General features: G+C 48.2%; 1 protein-coding gene across 2 annotated transcripts; it reads left to right on the forward strand.

Moving 5' to 3' along the window:
• Positions 1 to 233: 233 nt before the first annotated feature.
• On the forward strand, positions 234 to 22,361 carry APH1A (aph-1 homolog A, gamma-secretase subunit). Of its 2 annotated transcripts, none has more exons than XM_073610387.1 (7): positions 234 to 420; positions 5,255 to 5,425; positions 8,432 to 8,505; positions 9,466 to 9,588; positions 10,025 to 10,152; positions 12,491 to 12,614; positions 19,732 to 22,361. In XM_073610387.1, the coding sequence occupies exons 1-7, from the start codon at positions 308 to 310 to the stop codon at positions 19,794 to 19,796; spliced, it is 798 nt and encodes a 265-aa protein (XP_073466488.1). In that variant the 5' UTR covers positions 234 to 307; the 3' UTR covers positions 19,797 to 22,361. The 2 variants fall into 2 exon arrangements, with proteins under 2 accessions (XP_073466488.1, XP_073466489.1); XM_073610388.1 differs by having other exon boundaries at positions 235 to 420; positions 19,779 to 22,361.
• Positions 22,362 to 22,416: the final 55 nt, after the last annotated feature.

Genomic DNA, 22,416 nt, shown 5'->3' on the forward strand with positions numbered 1-22,416 from the left:
GCAGTGTAAGTATAAGGATTACAGGAAGTCTATGATGGACTCTGACATGCTGGGCCTTGTAGTGCTCCCTCCATCAGCCACTTGCTGAGCTCCATGGAGCCTCTAGTGGCCTCGGCTTGTTAAGCAGGGACTGGCGCTTCCTCCCTTCGCCAGCAGAGGTCACGCAACACACACACACACACAGCCATACCAAAGAGCGCACGTGATCTCCCGGCGTGCGTCGGTGGGCGGAGTCGTGCGTGGCCGCTCAGTCCCTCCCTCCCCCCGGCCGCCGTAGCGGAAGGCGGAAGTGTCCGGTGTCCGGGAGATGGGGGCGGCCGTGTTCTTCGGCTGCACCTTCGTGGCCTTCGGACCGGCGTTGTCCCTCTTCATCCTCACTATCGCCCGGGACCCCCTCCGGGTCATCATCCTGGTGGCCGGGTACTGTCTCAGGGGGTTGTTATATATAAAGGGAGGGGAGGGGGGGGGATATGTTGGGGTCCCATCATGTGGGGGAGGGGTAACTGATGAATGGGGAGGGGGATATATATATATATATATATATATATATATATATATATATATATATATATGGGAGTGACTGTTGTATGAGAGGTTGGGGTGTATTGGGGGGGATATGTTGGGGTCCTATCATGTGGGGGAGGGGTATATATATATATATATATATATATATATATATATATATATGGGTGACTGGTGTATTGGGGGCTGGGTATCATGTGGGGGAGGGGTAACTGATTAATAGAGAGAGAGTATATGTGGGGGAGGGGTAGATATATATATATATATATATATATATATATATATATATATATATATATATATATATATATGGGGGTGACTGTTGTATGAGAGATTGGGGGTGGGGATATGTTGGGGTCCTATCATGTGGGGGAGGGGTATGTATATATATATATGTGCATGTATGAGAGGTTGGGGTGTATTGGTTGGGGAGGGGGGGGATATGTTGGGGTACCTGACTAATAGGGAGAGAGTATATATGGAGGTGACTGTTGTATGAGAGGTTGGGGTGTATTGGTGGGGGAGGGGGGACCGTGTTATGTGGGTGAGGTGTGTATATTGGGGGGCTCCTGTCATATGGGGGCGCTCTGTGTTGGGAGTTCCTGGGGTATCGGGGCTGAGTGTATATGAGGACAACTGTTAAATTGGGGTATATATGGGGGTCCTATCAGGGGACTATGTATATATGTATGTGTGTATATATATATATACACACACACACACACACAACTCTATACCCCCCAAGTACATACATGGGGGTCCCCAGTTATATAAAGGTTACTGGATGTCCAGTATATTGGAGTGTATAGAGTCAGGCTGGGTGTATAAAGTCACGTTGGATATATATGGGGCCCCCCCAATCATGTAGAGGGGTACTGAATATATATTGGGGTGTATAGAGTCATGGTGGGTATGTATGGAGCCCCCCCTAGTCCGGTAGAGGGGTGTTGGGTGTGTATTGGGGTGTATATAGTCATGTTAAAACTATATCAAAACCCTCTCATCCAAACCTCGTCAACTCTTTTCTACCCTTAATTCCTTACTTCAACCCCCCCACTGCCCCCCCCCCCCCTACCAACTTGCTTACCGCTCAACAGATGGCCATCCATTCAAAAAGCAAAATCAATACCAATCGCAAGGAGATATCCAGCATTCAAATTCCTCTCCAACACATCGGGTCCAACACCACACTCAATACTCTCCTCTTCCTGCCCAGTTACCACCGATTAAATTGATAAACTCCTCCGTGGCCCACCTGTCCCCTCACAATTACTGCGACCACCTTCCCGCTCTATCCAAAACTCCCCACTAATCAAGTGGTCATCAACCCTGTCCTCAGGGCTCACTAACAGGCCAGTTGTCCACATCTTCAACCTCTCCCTCTCCTCCGGAACACCTTTCCTTCCCCCGCTCAAACATGCACTGGTTACCCCCATACTTACAAAAAATAAAGAAAACCCTCACTAGACCCCACCTGTTTGAATAACTTAAGACCCATCTCCCTGCTCCCGTTTGCCTCCAAGCTCATCGAGTGCCTTTGTCCACGTCTGAATGAGTCGCTACCTCACGGGCAACAACCTTCTCAAACCCCCCCCCCCCCCCTACAGTCCGGCTTCTGTCCACAACATTCCACTGAAACTGCCCTACTAAAACTCACCAATGACCTGCTAACACCAATGGCCATTACTTCGTACTCTTAGAGCTCTCAGCTGCCTTCGAAACAGTTGACCACCTGCTCCTCTTCAGCAAACTACACTCCCTTGGCCTCTGTGATTCTGCTTTATCCTGGTTCTCCTCCTACCTATCTCAGCACACTTTCAGTGTCACTTACAACTCCATCTCCTCCGCTCCTCTTCCTCTCTCTGTTGGGGTACCCCAATGCTCCGTCCTTGGGCCCTTCTTATTCTTGCTCTACACCTCTTCCCTGGGCCAGTTGATAACCTCCCATGGCTTCCAATACCACCTCTATGCCGACGACACCCAGATCTATCTCTCCACTCCTCAACTCACCCCCTCGATCTCCTCACGGATCTCAAAATTACTGAATGACATATCGATAGGGATGTCACACCACTTCCTCAAACTCAGTCTTTCTAAAACTGAGCTTATTTCCTCCTTCCCGGTCCCCCCCATGACTTTACCATTAAGATCAACAGCACAACCATTGGTCCCTCCACACATGCCAGGGTCCTGGGTGTAATCCTTGACTCTGATCTCTCCTTCAGCCCCCACATCCAATCACTGGATAAATCCTGCCACCTTAACCTCCGCAACATCTTCAGAATTCAACCCTTCCTGACTAATGACACCACAAAGCAACTTATTCACTCCTTGATTATTTCCCTCCTCGACTACTGCAACTCTCTCCTTAATGGCCTACCCTTACACAGGCTCCTCCCCCCTTCTGTCTATTATGAATTCTGCTGCTAGACTAATACACCTCGCTAACCAATCCGTGACTGCTGCCCCTCTCTGCCAATCCCTTCACTGGCTTCCCTACCCCACCGTATAAAATTCAAAATGCTAACCATAACATACAAGGCCATTCACAACATCGCCCCCATCTACATCACCAACCTCATCTGCAGATATCGCCCTAATCGTCCCCTACGCTCCTCCCAGGACCTCCTAGATATGGATGTAGATTTATATATGTGTATGTGTATATGTTTTAACATGACTATATACCGCAAAACACACCCAACACCTCTTTACCGGACTAGGGGCACCATACATACCTGACATGAATCTACACCCCAATATATATTTAATATATATATATATATATATATACACACACACACACACACACACACAGAAAAGTGAGTACACCCCTCACATTTTTGTAAATATTTTATTATATCTTTTCATGTGACAACACTGAAGAAATGACACTTTGCTACAATGTAAAGTAGTGAGTGTACAGCTTGTATAACAGTGTAAATTTGCTGTCCCCTCAAAATAACTCAACACACAGCCATTAATGTCTAAACCGCTGGCAACAAAAGTGAGTACACCCCTAAGTGAAAATCTCCAAATTGGGCTCCAAAGTGTCTATTTTGTGTGGTCACCATTATTTTCCAGCACTGCCTTAACCCTCTTGGGCATTCACTTCACCAGAGCTTCACAAGTTGCCACTGGAGTCCTCTTCCACTCCTCCATGGGGACATCACAGAGCTGGTGGATGTTGGAGACCTAGCCAACCTCCACCTTCCGTTTAAGGATGTCCCACAGGTGCTCTATAGGGTTTAGGTCTGGAGACATGCTTGGCCAGTCCATCACCTTTACCCTCAGCCTCCTTAGCAAATTAGTGGTCGTCTTGGAGGTGTGTTTGGGGTCGTTATCATGTTGGAATACTGCCCTGCGGCCCAGTCTCTGAAGGGAGGGGATCATGCTCTGCTTCAGTATGTCACAGTACATGTTGGCATTCATGGTTCACTCAATGAACTGTAGCTCCCCAGTGCCGGCAGCACTCATGCAGCCCCAGACCATGACACTCCCACCACCATGCTTGACTGTAGTCAAGACACACTTGTCTTTGTACTCCTCACCTGGTTGCCGCCACACACGCTTGACACCATCTGAATCAAATAAATTTATCTTGGTGTCGTCAGACCACAGGACATGGTTCCAGTAATCCACGTCCTTAGTCTGCTTGTCTTCTGCAGACTGTTTTGGCTTCCTTCTGGGATGACAGCCATGCAGACCAATTTGATGCAGGGTGCGGCGTATGGTCTGAGCACTGACAGGCTGACCCCCCACCCCTTCAACCTCTGCAGCAATGCTGGCAGCCCTCATACGTCTATTTCCCAAAGACAACCTCTGGATATGACGTTGAGCACGTGCACTCAACTTCTTTGGTCGACAATGGCAAGGCCTGTTCTGAGAGGAATCTGTCCTGTTAAGCCCTTGTATGGTCTTGGCCACCGTGCTGCAGCTCAGTTTCAGGGTCTTGGCAATCTTCTTATAGCCTAGGCCATCTTTATGTAGAGCAACAATTCATTTTTTTCAGATCCTCAGAGAGTTCTTTGCCATGAGGTGCCATGTTGAACTTCCAGTGACCAGTATGAGAGAGTGAGAGCGATAACACTAAATTTAACACACCTGTTCCCCATTCACACCTGAGACCTTGTAACACCAAGGAGTCACATGACACCCGGGAGGGAAAATGGCTAATTGGCCCAATTTGGACATTTTCAATTAGGGGTGTGCTCACTTTTGTTGCCAACTGTTTAGACATTAATGGCTGTTTGTTGTGAGGGGACAGCAAATTTACACTGTTATACAAGCTGTACACTCACTACTTTACATTGTAGCAAAGTGTCATTTCTTCAGTGTTGTCACATGAAAAGATATAATAAAATATTTACAAAAATGTGAGGGGTGTACTCACTTTTGTGAGATACACTGTGTGTGTGTGTATATATATATTATTGCCCCCAGAGCCATGTTGAATATATACAGTCCCCCCAGTCATATAGAGGGGTGCTGAGGGTAAGTAGAGTATTGTGGGGTGTTTAGATCAATGCTCAGAGTATTTTGGGGGTACCCAGGACAAACAGTTACCGAGTCTGTACACTGTGTACAGGAGGTAAAGACTCATTCTGATTGTGTTCAGTAACTCGTGTATGGGGGTGCTAAGTAGGTTTTTCTGTCGGTGACCCCCCATATAGTACAATCATTGTGCAGTCTGAGCTCAGTATGTGACCTGTCCTTTGTTCTTCTCCTGCAGATCTTTCTTCTGGTTGGTGTCAGTCCTCCTGTCCTCTCTGATCTGGTTCATATCGGTCCAGGTCAGCAATAAGAATGACTCCAGCCTGCAGTATGGATTGCTTATATTTGGAGCCGCCATCTCTGTTTTGCTTCAGGAGGCCTTCAGATACGCCTACTACAGACTGCTCAAGTGAGTTTCCACGTTTCCCCTTCATATGTAGGGGTGTGTGTATATGTAGCGTGAGCTGGAGTTTGGCTTCAATTTGTTAGTGTATCTAAATCTGCTAGTACATTGAACACTCCCCCCCCCCCCCCAAATGACAATGCTGCCTACCAAAGCTGTCTCCGTTGCTCCTTCACCCAGAGTGGGGGCGCTTTAATACTTGTGGTGTAATACTGGCCAGATCAGGTGAAAACAGAGGGGGAAAATTGCCTAAAAAAAAAAAAGAAAACAAATGCAGCCTCCACATCTAATTATTGGTAATCTGTAATATATGATATTTTTGGTTTTGGGTTTAATACCGCTTTAAGTTGATGATTGTGCCGCAATTGCTTTACTCTTCATACCATCAGCCCAGTTCTATACTTGTACACTATATCACATGTACCAGGATTTGTGTTTTTCTTGTGTTTGGCCACTTTTCTGTGTCACACGGCTGAGTCAGCCCTGACCAGAAAGATACATCGGACACTTCCTGTCTCTGTTTTGCTGCTGTGCCAAACACCATGATGTAGTAAAGTGGAGGAGGGGAGGGCACAGCATTGTTTAAGGTTTATACGTTCCTGCATAGCATATTAGGGGGAAAAAGGAAGTAAACATATCAGCTGGGCTCTGTGTAGTGATTTCAGAAGGACTTCATTATAAGGAAGGAGTGTGTGTGTGTGTTTTTTTTTTTTTTTTTCGGGGGGGTTGAGGAGCTGGTGACCACAGCACGGGATGAAAGGTGAGAAGCTGGTGACCACAGCACGGGATGAAGGGTGAGGAGCTGGGGACCACAGCACGGGATGGAGGGTGAGGAGCTGGGGACCACAGCACGGGATGGAGGGTGAGGAGCTGGGGACCACAGCACGGGATGGAGGGTGAGGAGCTGGGGACCACAGCACGGGATGGAGGGTGAGGAGCTGGGGACCAGAGCACGGGATGGAGGGTGAGGAGCTGGGGACCACAGCACGGGATGGAGAGTGAGGAGCTGGGGACCACAGCACGGGATGGAGGGTGAGGAGCTGGGGACCAGAGCACGGGATGGAGGGTGAGGAGCTGGGGACCACAGCACGGGATGGAGAGTGAGGAGCTGGGGACCACAGCACGGGATGGAGGGTGAGGAGCTGGGGACCAGAGCACGGGATGGAGGGTGAGGAGCTGGGGACCACAGCACGGGATGGAAGGTGAGGAGCTCGTGACCACAGCACGGATTGGAAGGTGAGGAGCTCGTAACCACAGCACGGATTGGAAGGTGAGGAGCTGGGGACCACGGCACGGGATGGGAGGTGAGGCTCAGGGGACCACGGCACGGGATGGGAGGTGAGGCTCAGGGGACCACAGCACGGGATGAAGGGTGAGGAGCTGGGGACCACAGCACGGGATGGAGGGTGAGGAGCTGGGGACCACAGCACGGGATGAAGGGTGAGGAGCTGGGGACCACAGCACGGGATGGAGGGTGAGGAGCTGGGGACCACAGCACGGGATGGAGGGTGAGGAGCTGGGGACCACAGCACGGGATGGAGGGTGAGGAGCTGGGGACCAGAGCACGGGATGGAGGGTGAGGAGCTGGGGACCACAGCACGAAATGGAGAGTGAGGAGCTGGGGACCACAGCACGGGATGGAGGGTGAGGAGCTGGGGACCAGAGCACGGGATGGAGGGTGAGGAGCTGGGGACCACAGCACGGGATGGAAGGTGAGGAGCTCGTGACCACAGCACGGATTGGAAGGTGAGGAGCTCGTAACCACAGCACGGATTGGAAGGTGAGGAGCTGGGGACCACGGCACGGGATGGGAGGTGAGGCTCAGGGGACCACGGCACGGGATGGGAGGTGAGGCTCAGGGGACCACAGCACGGGATGGGAGGCGAGGAGCTGGGGACCACAGGATGGAAAGGGAGGTGAGGAGTGGGGGACCACAGCACAGGATGGGAGGTGAGGCGCAGGGGTTCTTAGTGTAGAATGGGGGGGGTTCAGAGTTCGGAAACATTCGGCAGTTGCTCCTCAGTTGTAGGTTGCAGTTCTTTCTAAAGCCGCTTCTACTTTACAGTAAATATACGTATGCTGTGCATCATGCAGCTTTTTTTGGCCATTTGGAATTCCATAGAGAAAGCAACAACCCTGAACAAAGACAAAGCTGACATTGATAGGGATAAACCTCACACCCACATGACGCTCAGTGCCGCGGTCAACCAATAAATGATGATGTGTATGAGATTGCCAACTCTGGTGCTCAAACAAAAGAAGCTTTTATTGTGCTTTAGAGGAATCCTATCATAGGGGAACCATGGAGGCTGATATCTTCCTAAAAATAAAATTTTTGTCTGACTGTCATACTGAACATGAACACCTTTTTGATTATTCACCTGGTACATGTAAGTCAGGATCCGGTCACATGAATCTAGCGCTCCTGTGTTAGCCAGTTCCTGCTGCAGGGGAGAGGAGAGAGTGCTGGCAACCGATGGGCCATTGAAGCCAATGGGTGACGTCACCACTTCCAGGCATTGCCAGTTGTTGTCGGTCGCGCTCTCCTCTTTCCTGTACTCACCACTGGCTGACACAGGGGATCACATGTCTGAGCTGGAGGGGTTATCCAAATATCAAAATGCCTTGATGGGTGGGTGTCAGTCTGGGGAAAGTGGGCGTTCCTAGACAGGCTGCATTTGCGTACATTAACACCCTAGGTAATTCCCACGTATGATGCGGAGTGAAATCTGAGGAACCTGTTTTAGTAGAGGAGAGTGTCCTATACAACATTGCAAGGCTGAAAGGAAGGCCGGAGTTCAGATTTAAATGATCCAGTGCACTTATGTAATTGGTGGAGATCAGAAGCGTCTGAAAGCAAGAAGGTCCTGCATGGGTTATATTTGTAAAGTAGCTGTGTATCTCTAGATCCTATATAAAGAATGTAAAAGTAGAGTTATCCTTTATTGCATGGATCAGTAAAGTCACAAGAGAGGTCATTAGACTGGCGATTAAACTTCTGTCCTATTATAGGAAAGCCATTGAGGGTCTGGCTCAGATCAGTGAAGATGGAAGATCTCCAATATCTATTCAGCAGATGGCCTATGGTGAGTAGCATACATTATTCAAATGCTTTCTTTTATGTAGCCCTCGCCATTCCGCCTCCCCACTGACGCCAGCCCCGGGGCGCCATTCCGCCTCCCCACTGACGCCAGCCCCGGGGCGCCATTCCGCCTCCCCACTGACGCCTGCCCCCCGGGGGCGCCATTCCGCCTCCCCACTGACGCCTGCCCCCCGGGGGCGCCGTTCCGCCTCCCCACTGACGCCTGCCCCCCGGGGGCGCCGTTCCGCCTCCCCACTGACGCCTGCCCCCCGGGGGCGCCGTTCCGCCTCCCCACTGACGCCTGCCCCCCGGGGGCGCCGTTCCGCCTCCCCACTGACGCCTGCCCCCCGGGGGCGCCGTTCCGCCTCCCCACTGACGCCTGCCCCCCGGGGGCGCCGTTCCGCCTCCCCACTGACGCCTGCCCCCCGGGGGCGCCGTTCCGCCTCCCCACTGACGCCTGCCCCCCGGGGGCGCCGTTCCGCCTCCCCACTGACGCCTTCCCCCCGGGGGCGCCGTTCCGCCTCCCCACTGACGCCTTCCCCCCGGGGGCGCCGTTCCGCCTCCCCACTGACGCCTTCCCCCCGGGGGCGCCGTTCCGCCTCCCCACTGACGCCTTCCCCCCGGGGGCGCCGTTCCGCCTCCCCACTGACGCCTGCCCCCCGGGGGCGCCGTTCCGCCTCCCCACTGACGCCTGCCCCCCGGGGGCGCCGTTCCGCCTCCCCACTGACGCCTGCCCCCCGGGGGCGCCGTTCCGCCTCCCCACTGACGCTGGCCCCCCGGGGGCGCCGTTCCGCCTCCCCACTGACGCCTGGACCTTTTTGTAGTCCCAATGGCCACAGTCCAGCCCCCCTAAAGTCTGAAGGACCGTAAGCTGGCTCCCTGTTTTAGAAAGTTTGGAGACCCCTGATCTAAAGAAAAATATCAGTACAGAACAGATAATAGACAAATCTTGTTTTTCTTGCAGTGTCCGGCTTCTCTTTCGGGATCATCAGCGGAGTTTTTTCAGTAATCAACATCTTGGCGGATGCGGTGGGCCCTGGAATTGTGGGGGTTCATGGCGATTCCCAGTATTACTTCTTAACTTCAGGTATGGCAGACCGGGCATGTTGGTAAGGTCACATTTAGGAGCTCATGTACTTGGGTTTTCCCAGATAGGTATTCACGATAAGACCGGAGAGCAAAGCTCCACCCACAAAGGAAACAGTCCTAAGAGTCCCCCCATTAATCTCAGTTTTAGTGTTTGCTTTGGCATGGCAGGAGCAGGTAGTGTTGCGGGAGCCGCACTTTCTCGGGTGCCTTGCTGGGATAGCGTGGCTTATCTTATATTTTATTTCTTAAAGTGGTTCTAAAGGCTGAAGGTTTTTTTACTTTAATGCATTCTCAGTGTGGAAAATAAGAGAAGATGATTGTTGGGGGTTTACATTCACTTTAACAGACTTCTCTTCTACATCACATCTTGTGTATAGCTGTGTGTTATATTAGATGGATTCGTGCTGCGATTGATTTCTTTTCTTCTGTTGCAGCATTCCTGACCATGGCGATTGTTTTCCTGCACACCTTCTGGGGGATCATATTCTTTGCCGCCTGTGAAAAGCGGAAACCATTGCACATTGTGGGCGTGGTCCTCTGTCACCTGATCACTTCCGGCGTGGTGAGTGCATGTCAAAGTTGAATAAAATTCATGAGAGGTTCAGGGATGTGAAAACCCCACACTTGCTGAACATGGGCCACGCTGCAAGTGATTGCAGCGGGCTAGATCAAGGGGTTAACCACATAAGGACCGAGCCAATTTTAGACACTTCTTGTTTACAAGTTAAAATCAGTATTTTTTGCTAGGAAATTACTTGGAACCCCCAAAAATATGGATATATATATATATATAAAGAGAGAGAGAGAGCGCTAGAGCTATATATATAGAGAGCTGTAGATATAGAGGGAGATATATAGAGAGAGGTGTGTGTGTGTGTGTGTGTGTGTGTATGTATGTGTATATATATATATATATATATATATATATATATATATATATATATATATATATATATATATATATATATATATATATATATATATATATATATATATATATATATATATAGAGAGAGAGAGAGAGAGCTCGTGGAACGATGGGCTAGAATTATTGCTCTCGCTATAACGTTTGCAGCGATACCTCACGTGTGGTTTGAACACAGTTTACGTATGTGGGCGCGACTTGCGTATACGTTCACTTCTGCGCGCAAGCTTTGAGGGACGGGGTGCTTCAAATTTTTTTTTTTTTACCTATTTTACTTTAATTTTCTCAATGTGAGATCTGGGATCACAAAGACCTCACATTTACGGTTTTTTTTTTTTTATTTATTTATTTATTTTTTAATTTGTCCCTTTTAAGGGCGGAAGTGACGTTTGACGTCGCTCCGGTCTTCCAAGGGCATAGAGGCGAGTGGGGGCCACCTTGCCCTCACTCGACTTCCTGCCCATCCATCCCGGAGGATCAGATCCTTTTTGCTGCTACCCACGGCTCCAGTAAAGGGCGGAGACTACCGGGACACGGCGGGAGGGGGCTTACCCTTCGTACCGGCGCCCTGAGAAACAATCAAAGGGTGTGGCTGGCTGGTCACAGAGGCGATAAAAGAATAGATCATCTTTAATAGCCTCTATGGCGATTCAGGACCGGTGCAATGTACTTCCGATCCAACTTCTTTTTTTTTTTTTTTTGATCTTTTGCTTTTAACCACTTCAGCCCTGGAAGGTTTACAGCCGCCACCCCCTCCTGACCAGTCCATTTTTTGCGATACGGCACTGCGTTACTTTAGCTAAAAATTGCGCGGTCGTGCAATGTACCCAAATAAAATTGATATAATTTTTTTTCCCCACAAATAGAGCTTTCTTTTGGTGGCATTTGATCACCTCTGCGGTTTTAAAGCAACAGTGTAAAAATCAAATAAGGAAAAAAAAAAATTTCAAGCGCCCCATGCATCTATATATGTGTGCAGGAGTGAATGCATACATAGGTCGCACCCGCATATGTAAACATGTGAGGTATCGCCGCAGACGTTAGTGAGAGCGATAATTCTACTGCTAGACCTCTAAACGGGTAACCTGTAAAAAAAAAAATTAAAGCGTCCCCATGGAGATTTTTAAATGCCGTAGTTTGGCGCCATTCCAGGAGCGTGCTCAATTTTAAGGCGTGACATGTCTGGCATCTATTTACTCGGCATTATATCATCTTTCATATTTTACAAAAAAATTGGGGTATATATTGTGTGGGTTTTTTTATTTTTTTGTTAAATTCATTAAAGTGTATTTTTAAAAAAAAAAAATTGTATTTAAAAAACCGCTGTGCAAATACTGTGTGACATAAAAAAAATGCAACAATTGCCCTTTTTTTTATTTCCTAGGGTGTCTGCCCAAAAAAATACGAATAAATAATAAAATAAAAAAAAATAGATATCTATATATAAAAATGTTTGGGGGTTCTAAGTAATTTTCTAGCAAAAAATAGTTTTAAACGTGTAAACAGTGCCAGGAAAAAGCCTGGTCTTCAAGAAGGTGGTCTGGCATCAAGAAGAAGGGTCCTCGTTATTAAAATAAAAAAATGTGCTAATTTTTTTTATTTTAACCTGCAGAGCATTGCAGGCGCAATCACTGCTTCATGGGTGCATTGCACAGGTCTCTGTATTGTTTACCCCCCAGCCCAATACAGAGGTACCTTCTGTTAAGGACCTGAAGGAAGTAAACAATGGACTACAAGTGCAGAGACATCAGCAAGATCTAGAAGAACCCAGTGGTTTATGTAAGAGGGGTGGGGTTGGGGAAGCCTAATTATGGGTAAAGCATGGGCCCATGAGCCCAAAGGTGGACTATACCTTAAAGCTAGACACTGCTGGTTTATAATTAAGCTGTATATAATTGTGTGCACAAAAGTAGTTGCTATTAGGATTTAATAATTTTATAAAATTTTTCCTTCTCTTTATTAAACCTTTATGTAGACATTCCTGAACCCGAGGTACGAGGCCAGCTTGATCCCCATATACATCCTCACCCTAGGCATGGGAGTGTGGGCTTTCATAGCAGCGGGCGGCAACCATCACAACATGCGCAAATGCCTCGCTTGTAAGTATAAGGTCTTTTCTAGCAGCTTGCCACTATGCTGACACAAGGTTAGAGGTCAGTTACCGTTCACTTTTTGAGGGACGGGTTTCTTTCGGGAAAACAGGGCAGCCTATCACAGCACCAACATGAAAGGCACCGGTGCCTAAGACGGGGGGTTGGAGGAGTGGCGAGAGAATATGTAGCTCACCTGCTCTGTGAATTGGTAAAGGGGATCATTTGGACCCCATAACGGTTCACTATGGCTAATCTAAAAAGAATACAGGCTTTCCATCTCACTCACGGTTTTGTTTATGTGGGTTGTCAAGCTCCAGAAGGGGTTCTGTGCTGAGCCTCATTTCATCTAAATACCTAATCTGTGGTAAACTGCAATAATTAAAGCTGAATTCCAGGATTTCAGTTCCTTTGTTTAAAAAAAAAAAAAAAGTGAAGGCACACTATGCGTTAAGTCCAAGGAGGTGCATGACCTCTCCTGAACTTATCTCTCTATTATATCGGACTGGTTTATAGCTCTGCTGGAGATGCACTTTAGACACTTAGGGCTGTGAGAGCAGAAAGGCACACAGATCAACTATGCCTACCCATCCTCTCTGTTGCCTTTTCACAGAAGCCTTTGTATTTTGTGATTGAGTTCACATAATACAAAGGCTTCTGTGATTGTATGGCTCTGCCAGAGATGCACTTCAGACACTTTGGGCTGTGAGAGCAGAAAGGCACACAGATCAGCTATGTCTACCCCTGCCCTTTCACAGGAGCCTTTGTATTTTTTGATTGCGTTCACATAATACAAAGGCTTCTGTGATTGGGCAGGAGGAAGGGAAGGGTGGGCATAGCAGCTGCAGCAACTCTGTTGAAGATGTTGAGACCTGAAAGATAAGCGTGGGACTCCTGGAAATACAGGCGATAGCTGTCTTCCGGAATGAAGACACGTTATGACTTGGGTCCAAGGGAGTGTATGACATCTGAACGTATCTCCTATTTATATCTGACAGGTTTATAGTACTTTGCAAGACGGCTTTCTGTCAGATATAAATAGGGCTAAGTTCAGAAGATGTCATGCACCTCCTTGGACTTAACTCATAATGTGCCTTCATTCCGGAAGACCGCTATATGCTGTATTTCCAGAGGCCCCAGGCTGATCCTTCAGGTCTTAGCATCTTCAATAGAGTTTCTGCAGCTTCTATGCCCACTCCTCCGCTCCTCTTGCCCAATCACAGAAGCCTTTGTGTTATGTGAACACTTTCACAAAATACAAAGGCTTCTGTGAATGGGCAGCAGAGGGGAGGAGGAGTGGGTAAAGCTGCTGAGTGTGCCTTTTTCCCCTTTCGTAGCACTGGAGTGTATCTCCGGCAGAGCCATAAACCTGTCAGATATAAATAATAGAGATAAGTTGAGATGTCGTGCACCTCCTTGAACTGAACTCAGGAATGTACCTTTACTTTTTTACAAAGTGGCTGAAGTCCTGTAATTAAGCTTTAAGGTATGAATGACAAGGGGATCTTGGGAGATTCTGAAACTGTCATTCTCTAATTGCTTCAGTTACCCGATAGGGAGCCTGGGAATGCTTATTTACTGAGCACTCCGTGGCGGGTGTCCAGTCCCCACTTATGAGGTAAAGCACTGCACCATTCCATGCTTCCTCCTGGGAGCACTGATGCTTTGGAATGTAGGTAGGCCTCTTGGAGCCCCCTTTTCCATGATGCAGGACTTGCTAGGATGCATAATCATGGACCTCCAGCAGCGGGGATACTGGTCCATATCTGTATGCCTGGTGTACTATTAACATGGGGGTTGGGGGGCTGCGGTACTCTAGAGCAGGGGTCTCCAAACCTTTTGCGCAAAGGGCAAATTTACTATCCTTCAGGGGTCAGACTGTGGCTGGTGGGAGCAGAAAATGCCCTGGCATTACTAGCAATGGTGTCCGTTGGAGGAGTTGTGCCCCATCATTGGTGTCTGTTGGAGGACTTGTGCCCCATCGTTGGTGTCAGTTGGAGGAGTAGTGCCCCATCGTTGGTGTCAGTTGGGAGGAGTAGCGCCCCATCGTTGGTGTCAGTTGGGAGGAGTAGCGCCCCATCGTTGGTGTCAGTTGGGAGGAGTAGCGCCCCATCGTTGGTGTCAGTTGGGAGGAGTAGCGCCCCGACGTTGGTGTCAGTTGGGAGGAGTAGCGCCCCGACGTTGGTGTCAGTTGGGAGGAGTAGCGCCCCGACGTTGGTGTCAGTTGGGAGGAGTAGCGCCCCGACGTTGGTGTCAGTTGGGAGGAGTAGCGCCCCGACGTTGGTGTCAGTTGGGAGGAGTAGCGCCCCGACGTTGGTGTCAGTTGGGAGGAGTAGCGCCCCGACGTTGGTGTCAGTTGGGAGGAGTAGCGCCCCGACGTTGGCGTCAGTTGGGAGGAGTAGCGCCCCGACGTTGGCGTCAGTTGGGAGGAGTAGCGCCCCATCGTTGGCGTCAGTTGGGAGGAGTAGCGCCCCATCGTTGGCGTCAGTTGGGAGGAGTAGCGCCCCATCGTTGGCGTCAGTTGGGAGGAGTAGCGCCCCATCGTTGGCGTCAGTTGGGAGGAGTAGCGCCCCATCGTTGGCGTCAGTTGGGAGGAGTAGCGCCCCATCGTTGGCGTCAGTTGGGAGGAGTAGCGCCCCATCGTTGGCGTCAGTTGGGAGGAGTAGCGCCCCATCGTTGGCGTCAGTTGGGAGGAGTAGCGCCCCATCGTTGGCGTCAGTTGGGAGGAGTAGCGCCCCATCGTTGGCGTCAGTTGGGAGGAGTAGCGCCTCAGGGGCCAGGTAAAGGCAAGCAAAGGGCCGCATCCAGCCCCCAGGCCGGAGACCCCTGCTCTAGAGGATTGCCACTCCTCTGAACTACCAGCTTTTCCCTATTATTCCAAGAATGAAACCTTACCACAGTGATAAAGTGGAATTCAAGGCAACAGAATAAAGAGCAGAGTTCAGGCAAACCTTCCAATACAAGGTTTAAGACCTTCACTTTAAAAAAAATAGTGAAACTTGCATGAAATCTTCTCATGAATTGAAAGCACATAACCCTGCCAGGAAACCTTCCTATTTTTAAAGATGGGGAGGATTTCTGTAGTTGGTAGCGAGATGCGTTCGCATAACACCGGACCGGGACTTGCTCTTCAGGTCACTCTATAGACTTGACACAAGGGGGCGGTATTGTGCTCTCTGTGGGTGGAGATGGGTTTCTGTGCACACTCTTGAGTAATGGTGGCACCGATCATGGCAGAATTTTGTTGCGGAGCCGGGGGGCAGAGATTTGGGTGGCTGCTCTATGATGAATTCCGGCTACAGCAGTATAATGTAAAAAGGTCAGACGTTCTGATTAGGATATAGAATTTCTACGGATGAAAGAAAAAAAAAAAAAAACTTGCCTTGACTTCCAGCTTACCAACTAAAGTTTGCTTTCTTCAAGGCCCCCCCTTCACATCTTCAGTATTTGGCCAAAGTTGTGTGGACACCTGACCATCACAGCAAACCGTATGTGGAAACTCCGGTGTTTCTACTACTACAGCATACAAGGACATTTTATATAATTGTGCACCTCCAGGCCTGTGGTAGGCCTCTGTGCACAGAGCCAGCTCTATGAAGACTTGAGTATGGCGTATAGACAACCTGAGTGTCCTGAACACCTTTTGACATTGAGACCCAAATCTTCTCATCCAACATCAGTACCTGACCTCACAAACTGTATTTTTGGCACAAATCCCCCCCAGATGCACTCAATTAAAAATTGAGGATGTTGTAGATGCAAATGGAGAGCGCCCATATTGATGGCCATAGTTTTGGTACTGGATGTCCTTCAAGCTCATAGAGCTGTAATGGTCAGGTGTCCAAAAAACTTTCCAACACTTTACTAAAACTTGAGAGTGTAAAATCTGGTGAAGCTCTGCCTAGAAACCAATCAGCTTCCAGGTTTTATTGCCAACGCTTAATTGAACAAGCTGACGTTAGAAGCTGATTGGCTGCCATGCAGAGCTGCACCAGTTTTAGTAAATCAACCCTAGAGTGTTTGACTCATAATATCGCATGTGGTGGTTTTGCACATCTATACCATACAATTGTGAAAGGATCCTTCATGAAGAAGCTTTGTGAAGGTGTCCTCACTGCCATGGAAGGGGCCTCAGGTGTTGTGTTTTTTTGGGGTTTTTTTTTTTTTTGTTTGGTAAATCAAATTATCACAAAGTTAACACTTGAAATGACACTTGTACCTTTTGATCCCTTTTATGTACAGGCAGTAAGTGTGAGTAAGTGTCAAGTCTCTTAACTGAACTGTTAAAAAGTGACAGGAGGTGCCTGCATATGCCTTTTATCCTCCTGAGCACCTTTGCAGAAGAAAGTTTCAGTGCCATCCATCTCCTAATATTTATTTGTTACAGGTACTAATATAGCGCTGACAAAGTGATTGTAAAGTCTCCTCCCCTTTTTTTTTTCCACTTCCCACCCGGCCACTGCATATGTACAGCCAGGTGGGCACTCTCTCCTTCTGAGTGGACATTCAGGAACGTCCCTCAGAATGAAGGGGATCACGCGCAGGCCTGCGCATCGGCGCGATCCCGATGCGCTCGTGTCACCCGGACACGGCGCATCTCAGATCGGCAGGAGGGCTCTGTGATTGGTCTTCCTGATCACATGACGGTCCTGTCCAATCACAGCCGTCATGTGATGTAAACCAGAGTCGGTTGCTAGGCAATCGTCTCTCCTCTCCTCACACATTAGTTGTTGGTGAGTAGAGCGGATCGCTGCAGCCGGCTGGTGATCAGTGAGTATGAGCTGTTTTTTTTTTTTTACAGCTTTTTACACACTGATCACCAGCATAGTAACACAATGTAGAACACAATATCCCCAAAACACATGTCCCCACATAGTAAAAACACCTGTCCCCCACATATGTCCCAGTAAAATCACATGTCCCAATGATTATCTGCGCACACATGTCTGTGATCATTTGCGTACATCTGTCCGTGATCACACGAACCAATTATTATACACTTAACGGGATTTTTTTTTTTACCAAAGACATGTAGCAGAATACATTTTGGCTTTAATTCATGACCAAATTCGATTTTATTGGATTTCTTTTAAAATAGAATAAAGAAAATATTGTGTTTTCCCAAATTTCTGCTCTTTTTTTCGCTTTTATCGCAAAAAAAATAAAAAACGGAGTCATAAATAAATACCACCAAAAGAAAGCTCTATTTGTGCGAACAAAATGATAAAAATTTCATTTGGGTGCAGTGTAGCGTGACCGCGCAATTGTCATTGAAATTGCGAGAGCGCTGAAAGCTGAAAATTGGCCTGGGAAGGAAGGGGGCGAAAGTGCCCAGTACTGATGTGGTTAAATAAACATGTTATACTTACCTGCTCTGTTGCAGGTGGTTTTGCACAGAGCAGCCCCGATCCTCCTCTTCTCTGGTCCCTCTTCACTGCTCCTGGCCTCTCCCTCCTGTCAAGTGCCCCAGCTTGCTATAGGGGCACACGAGCCGAGTCCCTGTCTCCATGCAGACATGGAGCTGCTGTTCCGCTCCCTCCCCTCTCTCTCTCCTGATTGGCTGAATTTGACAGCTGCGGGAGCCAATGGCACCACTGCTGTGTCTCAGCCATTAAGGAGGGAAAGTCCCGGGTGGCCGAGGGACTCATGGACATCGCTGATAGAGATGGTAAGTATTGGGGGGGGGGTTGAGGGGGGCTGCTACACACAGAAGGCTTTTTTATCTTTATGTATAGAATGCATTAAAGGATATCCAAGTGCCGGTTCACAGTACAGTGACTTGGGATCCGACTTGTAAGTCCTGTCCTGTAAAAGGTTCCTGTACTACTTCAAGGTGACTTCTAGGCAACCTGTACCCATAGATTTCAATGGAAGTTTCCTCCAAGTCAGATCTCCATCTATATTGAAGCGACTTTACAGGAAAAAGAAAATAATTTACCCGGGTACTCCCCACGTTTACCCAGGCAACTCCCTCCCTCCCACAGAGCTGATTATTCTGTGATTGGCCAAAGTCACCTGTCCTGGAGGCAACTTAAAGTTGCGTTGGAGTCGCCTCCAAATCGCCTTGCAAAGTCGTGCTGTAAGTCGGGGTTGCCCCTGTGAGAAACGGGACTAAAGGTGTTTTCGTTTAAAAAAAAAAAAAAAAAAAAAAGGTCATACTTGCCTCCTCTGTGCTGTTGGTTTTGCACAGAGTGGCCCCAATTCTCCTCTTCTGGGGTACCTCAGCGGCGCTCCTGGCTGCTCCTCTACTTGAGTGACACTCTCCCCTCGGGGCACACGTGCGGGCGAGCTCCCATGTCCTGCTGCGGCGTCCATTGACAGACAGCAGGACTGGGGGGGGGGGGGCGGCAGCTCTCGCGTCATTTGGATTTGATTGATAGCAGCGGGAGCCAATGGCTGCTCTATCAATGTATCCAATCAGGACCCGAGAAACCGGCTGGAGCTGGTCTGCTCGTCCCAGTCGCTGGGAAGACCGGGTTCAGGTAAGGAAAAGGGGGGGCTCTGGGGGGCTGCTGCATCACAGGAGGTTTTTCACTGTCTTGAATAGAATGCAGGAAGTAAGTATAACATGTTTGTTATTTAAAAAACAAAATGAGCCTTTACAATCACTTTTAAAAAAAACAAAAACAAACATTTGATCCTTTTACAATCGTTTTAAGTTAACTTACAAGGTCTCTGAAAAATTAAGTTGTCAGACAAGTGACTTTATTTGCCTTAATGCATCAGGACCAAATTATAAGTGTCATTTGAAGGTGGCAAAACCCCCGAGGTGTGGTGTCCTCTGATAAACCCCTCCGCTGCCTGCCAAACGCATTATAGAGAGATTAACATATGTTTTACCTACTTGGGGCCTTATTTATCAATTATTTATGCACGTTGAAAGTCTTAGAACAACCTGGATGCTATGGGCCATACAGACCGTCCAACTCCCAGTGCAGCATGGGAAGTAGTGGGTGTTTGTGTGTACCTGTGTGGGAGGGTTGTTTAGGTGAGTACACCTGAACCCATCCTAGAGGCAGCGCAGGGGTTTATCTGTCCCCCACCCCCTCCCTGTCCTCCCTCATCCAGCGCAGTGCTCGGTATTGCCCCATGGATAGGTAAAACAGGGACTGTTTTGTTTCTGCAGGGAAGCGGCAAGAGTGTAACCAGGTTATGGTCTATTCTGCTCTTCAGGTGCCCAATGAGGATTGAGACCCACCCAGCTCAGCTGCCGTGCAGCCAACAACAGACACTGAGTCACCATTCAAGTGCTCCTCTCTCACCCAGAAGCCGGCTCCCCTTCCCAAAATCTGGCCCAGGCCAGTAAGACTGTCGCTCCTTTGCCCCCTTCCTCTCGCTCCTTTGCCCCCTTCCTCTCGCTCCTTTGCCCCCTTCCTCTCGCTCCTTTGCCCCCTTCCTCTCGCTCCTTTGCCCCCTTCCTCTCGCTCCTCTGCCCCCTTCCTCTCGCTCCTCTGGCCCCCCCTCATCTTCTTTTTTTTCTCAGTTTACCTCCAGACCTCATTACGCCCTTTCTAGCCGGCGCTGGGCCTACTCAGGCTGACTGGAGCAATCTGGTATTGCTCATCTCTTCAAAACCAGTACAATAGAATCCTCTCAGACTCGCGTGCCGCTCTTACGCTGAGATGGTCAAGTCTACGGCTCATCTGTGTTCATTTATTTTTTTCCTTTTGATTTACGATGGAGACTTTCCTGCTCAGAACTGTCTGTTGTCTCGGAGAAACGTTCATTATTACTATTTTTTTTTTCTGGAAATCGATCCTTGGAACGTGGAGGCTACTGGTTCCCCTTCCCTCTTCTTATCCTGACAAGGGACAGTCGCACGCGGCTGCTCCTCAGGGACTGAATAACATGAGTTTTAATGTGGTATGTCATTTTTATGCTTGGTTTTGTTTGGGGGAGGGAGCGCAATTTGGTAACATGCCGAAAGTCGCCAAGTTCGAAACGGCATGTGGTTTATTCTATCAGACGGATCGTTTGTGTCCAGCACTGACTTAATTACAGTACTAAACAAAACTTCAAACACGTGTCAAGATAACATTGAGTGCCAGAACGCTACTTTAATTTAAAGTTTACTTATTTCTTTTTTTTCTTCTGTAAGTCAAGGATGGTGACACTCCAAGGCTGGTGGAGTTAAAGGGGCTCGAGTCTTGTCTGGTGCTAAGTTGGGATAAAAAAAAAAAAGTGCCCATTTACAAACTATCATCAAGCAAATGCTCAGGTGAGAAGTCTCAGATGGAAGCTGCCTGAGAGTTGCAGAGAGAGGTAGCTCAGTTTTTAGGACCCTTTCACACGGGGTGATCCGATCAAGTCCACCTGTCATTTTTTCACAGGGACCTGATCAGAAGGTCCATGCATTCCTATAGACATGCAGGTGTCTGTTTACACCTGCCTACATCTGATTCGGTCCCCTAAAAAAAGGCTGCATCCTCTTCCGTTTGGGGTGACCACATCGGTGGCAGCCCTGTGTAAAGTAACAGTGAAGTGCGTTTAGTCCCGGGTGCCCATAGAGCAGAGCGGGATGGAAGCCGATTGGAAACGGACCTGTCATCCGCCTTGCTACGATCAGCGGGGATCAACTCACAGATGAGAGATAAACAAATACCCAAGCTCAACTGTCTGCTCAGTCCCTCATGGCTGAAGACCGGTGCTCAAGGCAGAGTATTCACACACTCGAGTAAAAATTCCATAGAGATGAGCCAGCACCCAGTAAATTCATTAAATGTAAAGTCTTGGCTACATAAGACAGGCTGCTACAGCCGAAACGTGTTAGCGCACCTGTGATGTGACTTATATGTAGCCAATAAGGACTTTGCATTTGATGGATTTACTGGGTGCTCATCTCTACTATGGAATATCAGCTCACAGATACCCTGCTGATCGGAATGGAAGGTGCCCATGTAAAAGAGCCTCTAAGCCTCTCAAACAAGTATGTGACCAATTGCCTTTAAAGCTCAAGTCCAGCCATAGTTTTTGTTTTTTTTTTTTTTTGCTTAGAGTGGTTAATTCTTTTTTTTTTTTTTCTTTTTACATATAGCAGTTTGTTTATTTAATGTTTTAATCCATTGAGTCATTCTTGGGTCCATCCCTACTTCCTCTATTGTAGCTAACAAGAATCCCCAGTCTACCCTGTCAAATGCTTTCTCTGCATCTATTGACAGAGAATAGAGTGGGGGGGTCCATCTTTTTTTTTTTTTTTTTTTTTGTAATAATAACGGAGTTCTTACAGGGTTTTTTTAGCAGTTTGTGACCCCATTGGAGTGTCTTCATACTGCTGTGCCCCCTGCCGGGAGAACACAATAGCTCCGCAGGAGGGATTCCCCCATCAATACGGACTGTGTTGATTGGGGAATCAAGTGATTTTCTTACCTGCAACCTGTCACATCACATCATGCCCTGCCTTAGAATGTTTTAATGCTTTCTTTGTCCCTTTCGGAAAAATTTCCTCGTTTCCTGTGTGCTTTATGGGTGTTTTTGGGACAGGAAGTGAGGAAAAATGTCATGGTTGGGACACAGACGGCCATAAACGTTCTGATTCTACCTGAGGCTAAAAGTCCCTATAGACGGCTCAAATTTTGGCAAATTCCAAATTTGAGCTGTGGATGGATTTAAGTCTACTGAGCAGAGTGAAAAATGATCACCAGTGGAAGTGACTGCGTCCTATTGGGTGCAGGCATTACCATGTCTGCCTGAACAGTTAAAAGGGGAGCCACCTGTTTTGGTTGGCTGGGGTAATTGATATTTGATAAGAGACATATATTGTGGCCTTAGATTAAAAAAATAAAAAGTGGCTGGAGTTGGGCTTTAAAACCTA

This window comes from Aquarana catesbeiana, linkage group LG13, assembly GCF_042186555.1.
Source record: "Aquarana catesbeiana isolate 2022-GZ linkage group LG13, ASM4218655v1, whole genome shotgun sequence".
In the NCBI taxonomy this organism is placed as follows: Eukaryota; Metazoa; Chordata; class Amphibia; order Anura; family Ranidae; genus Aquarana; species Aquarana catesbeiana.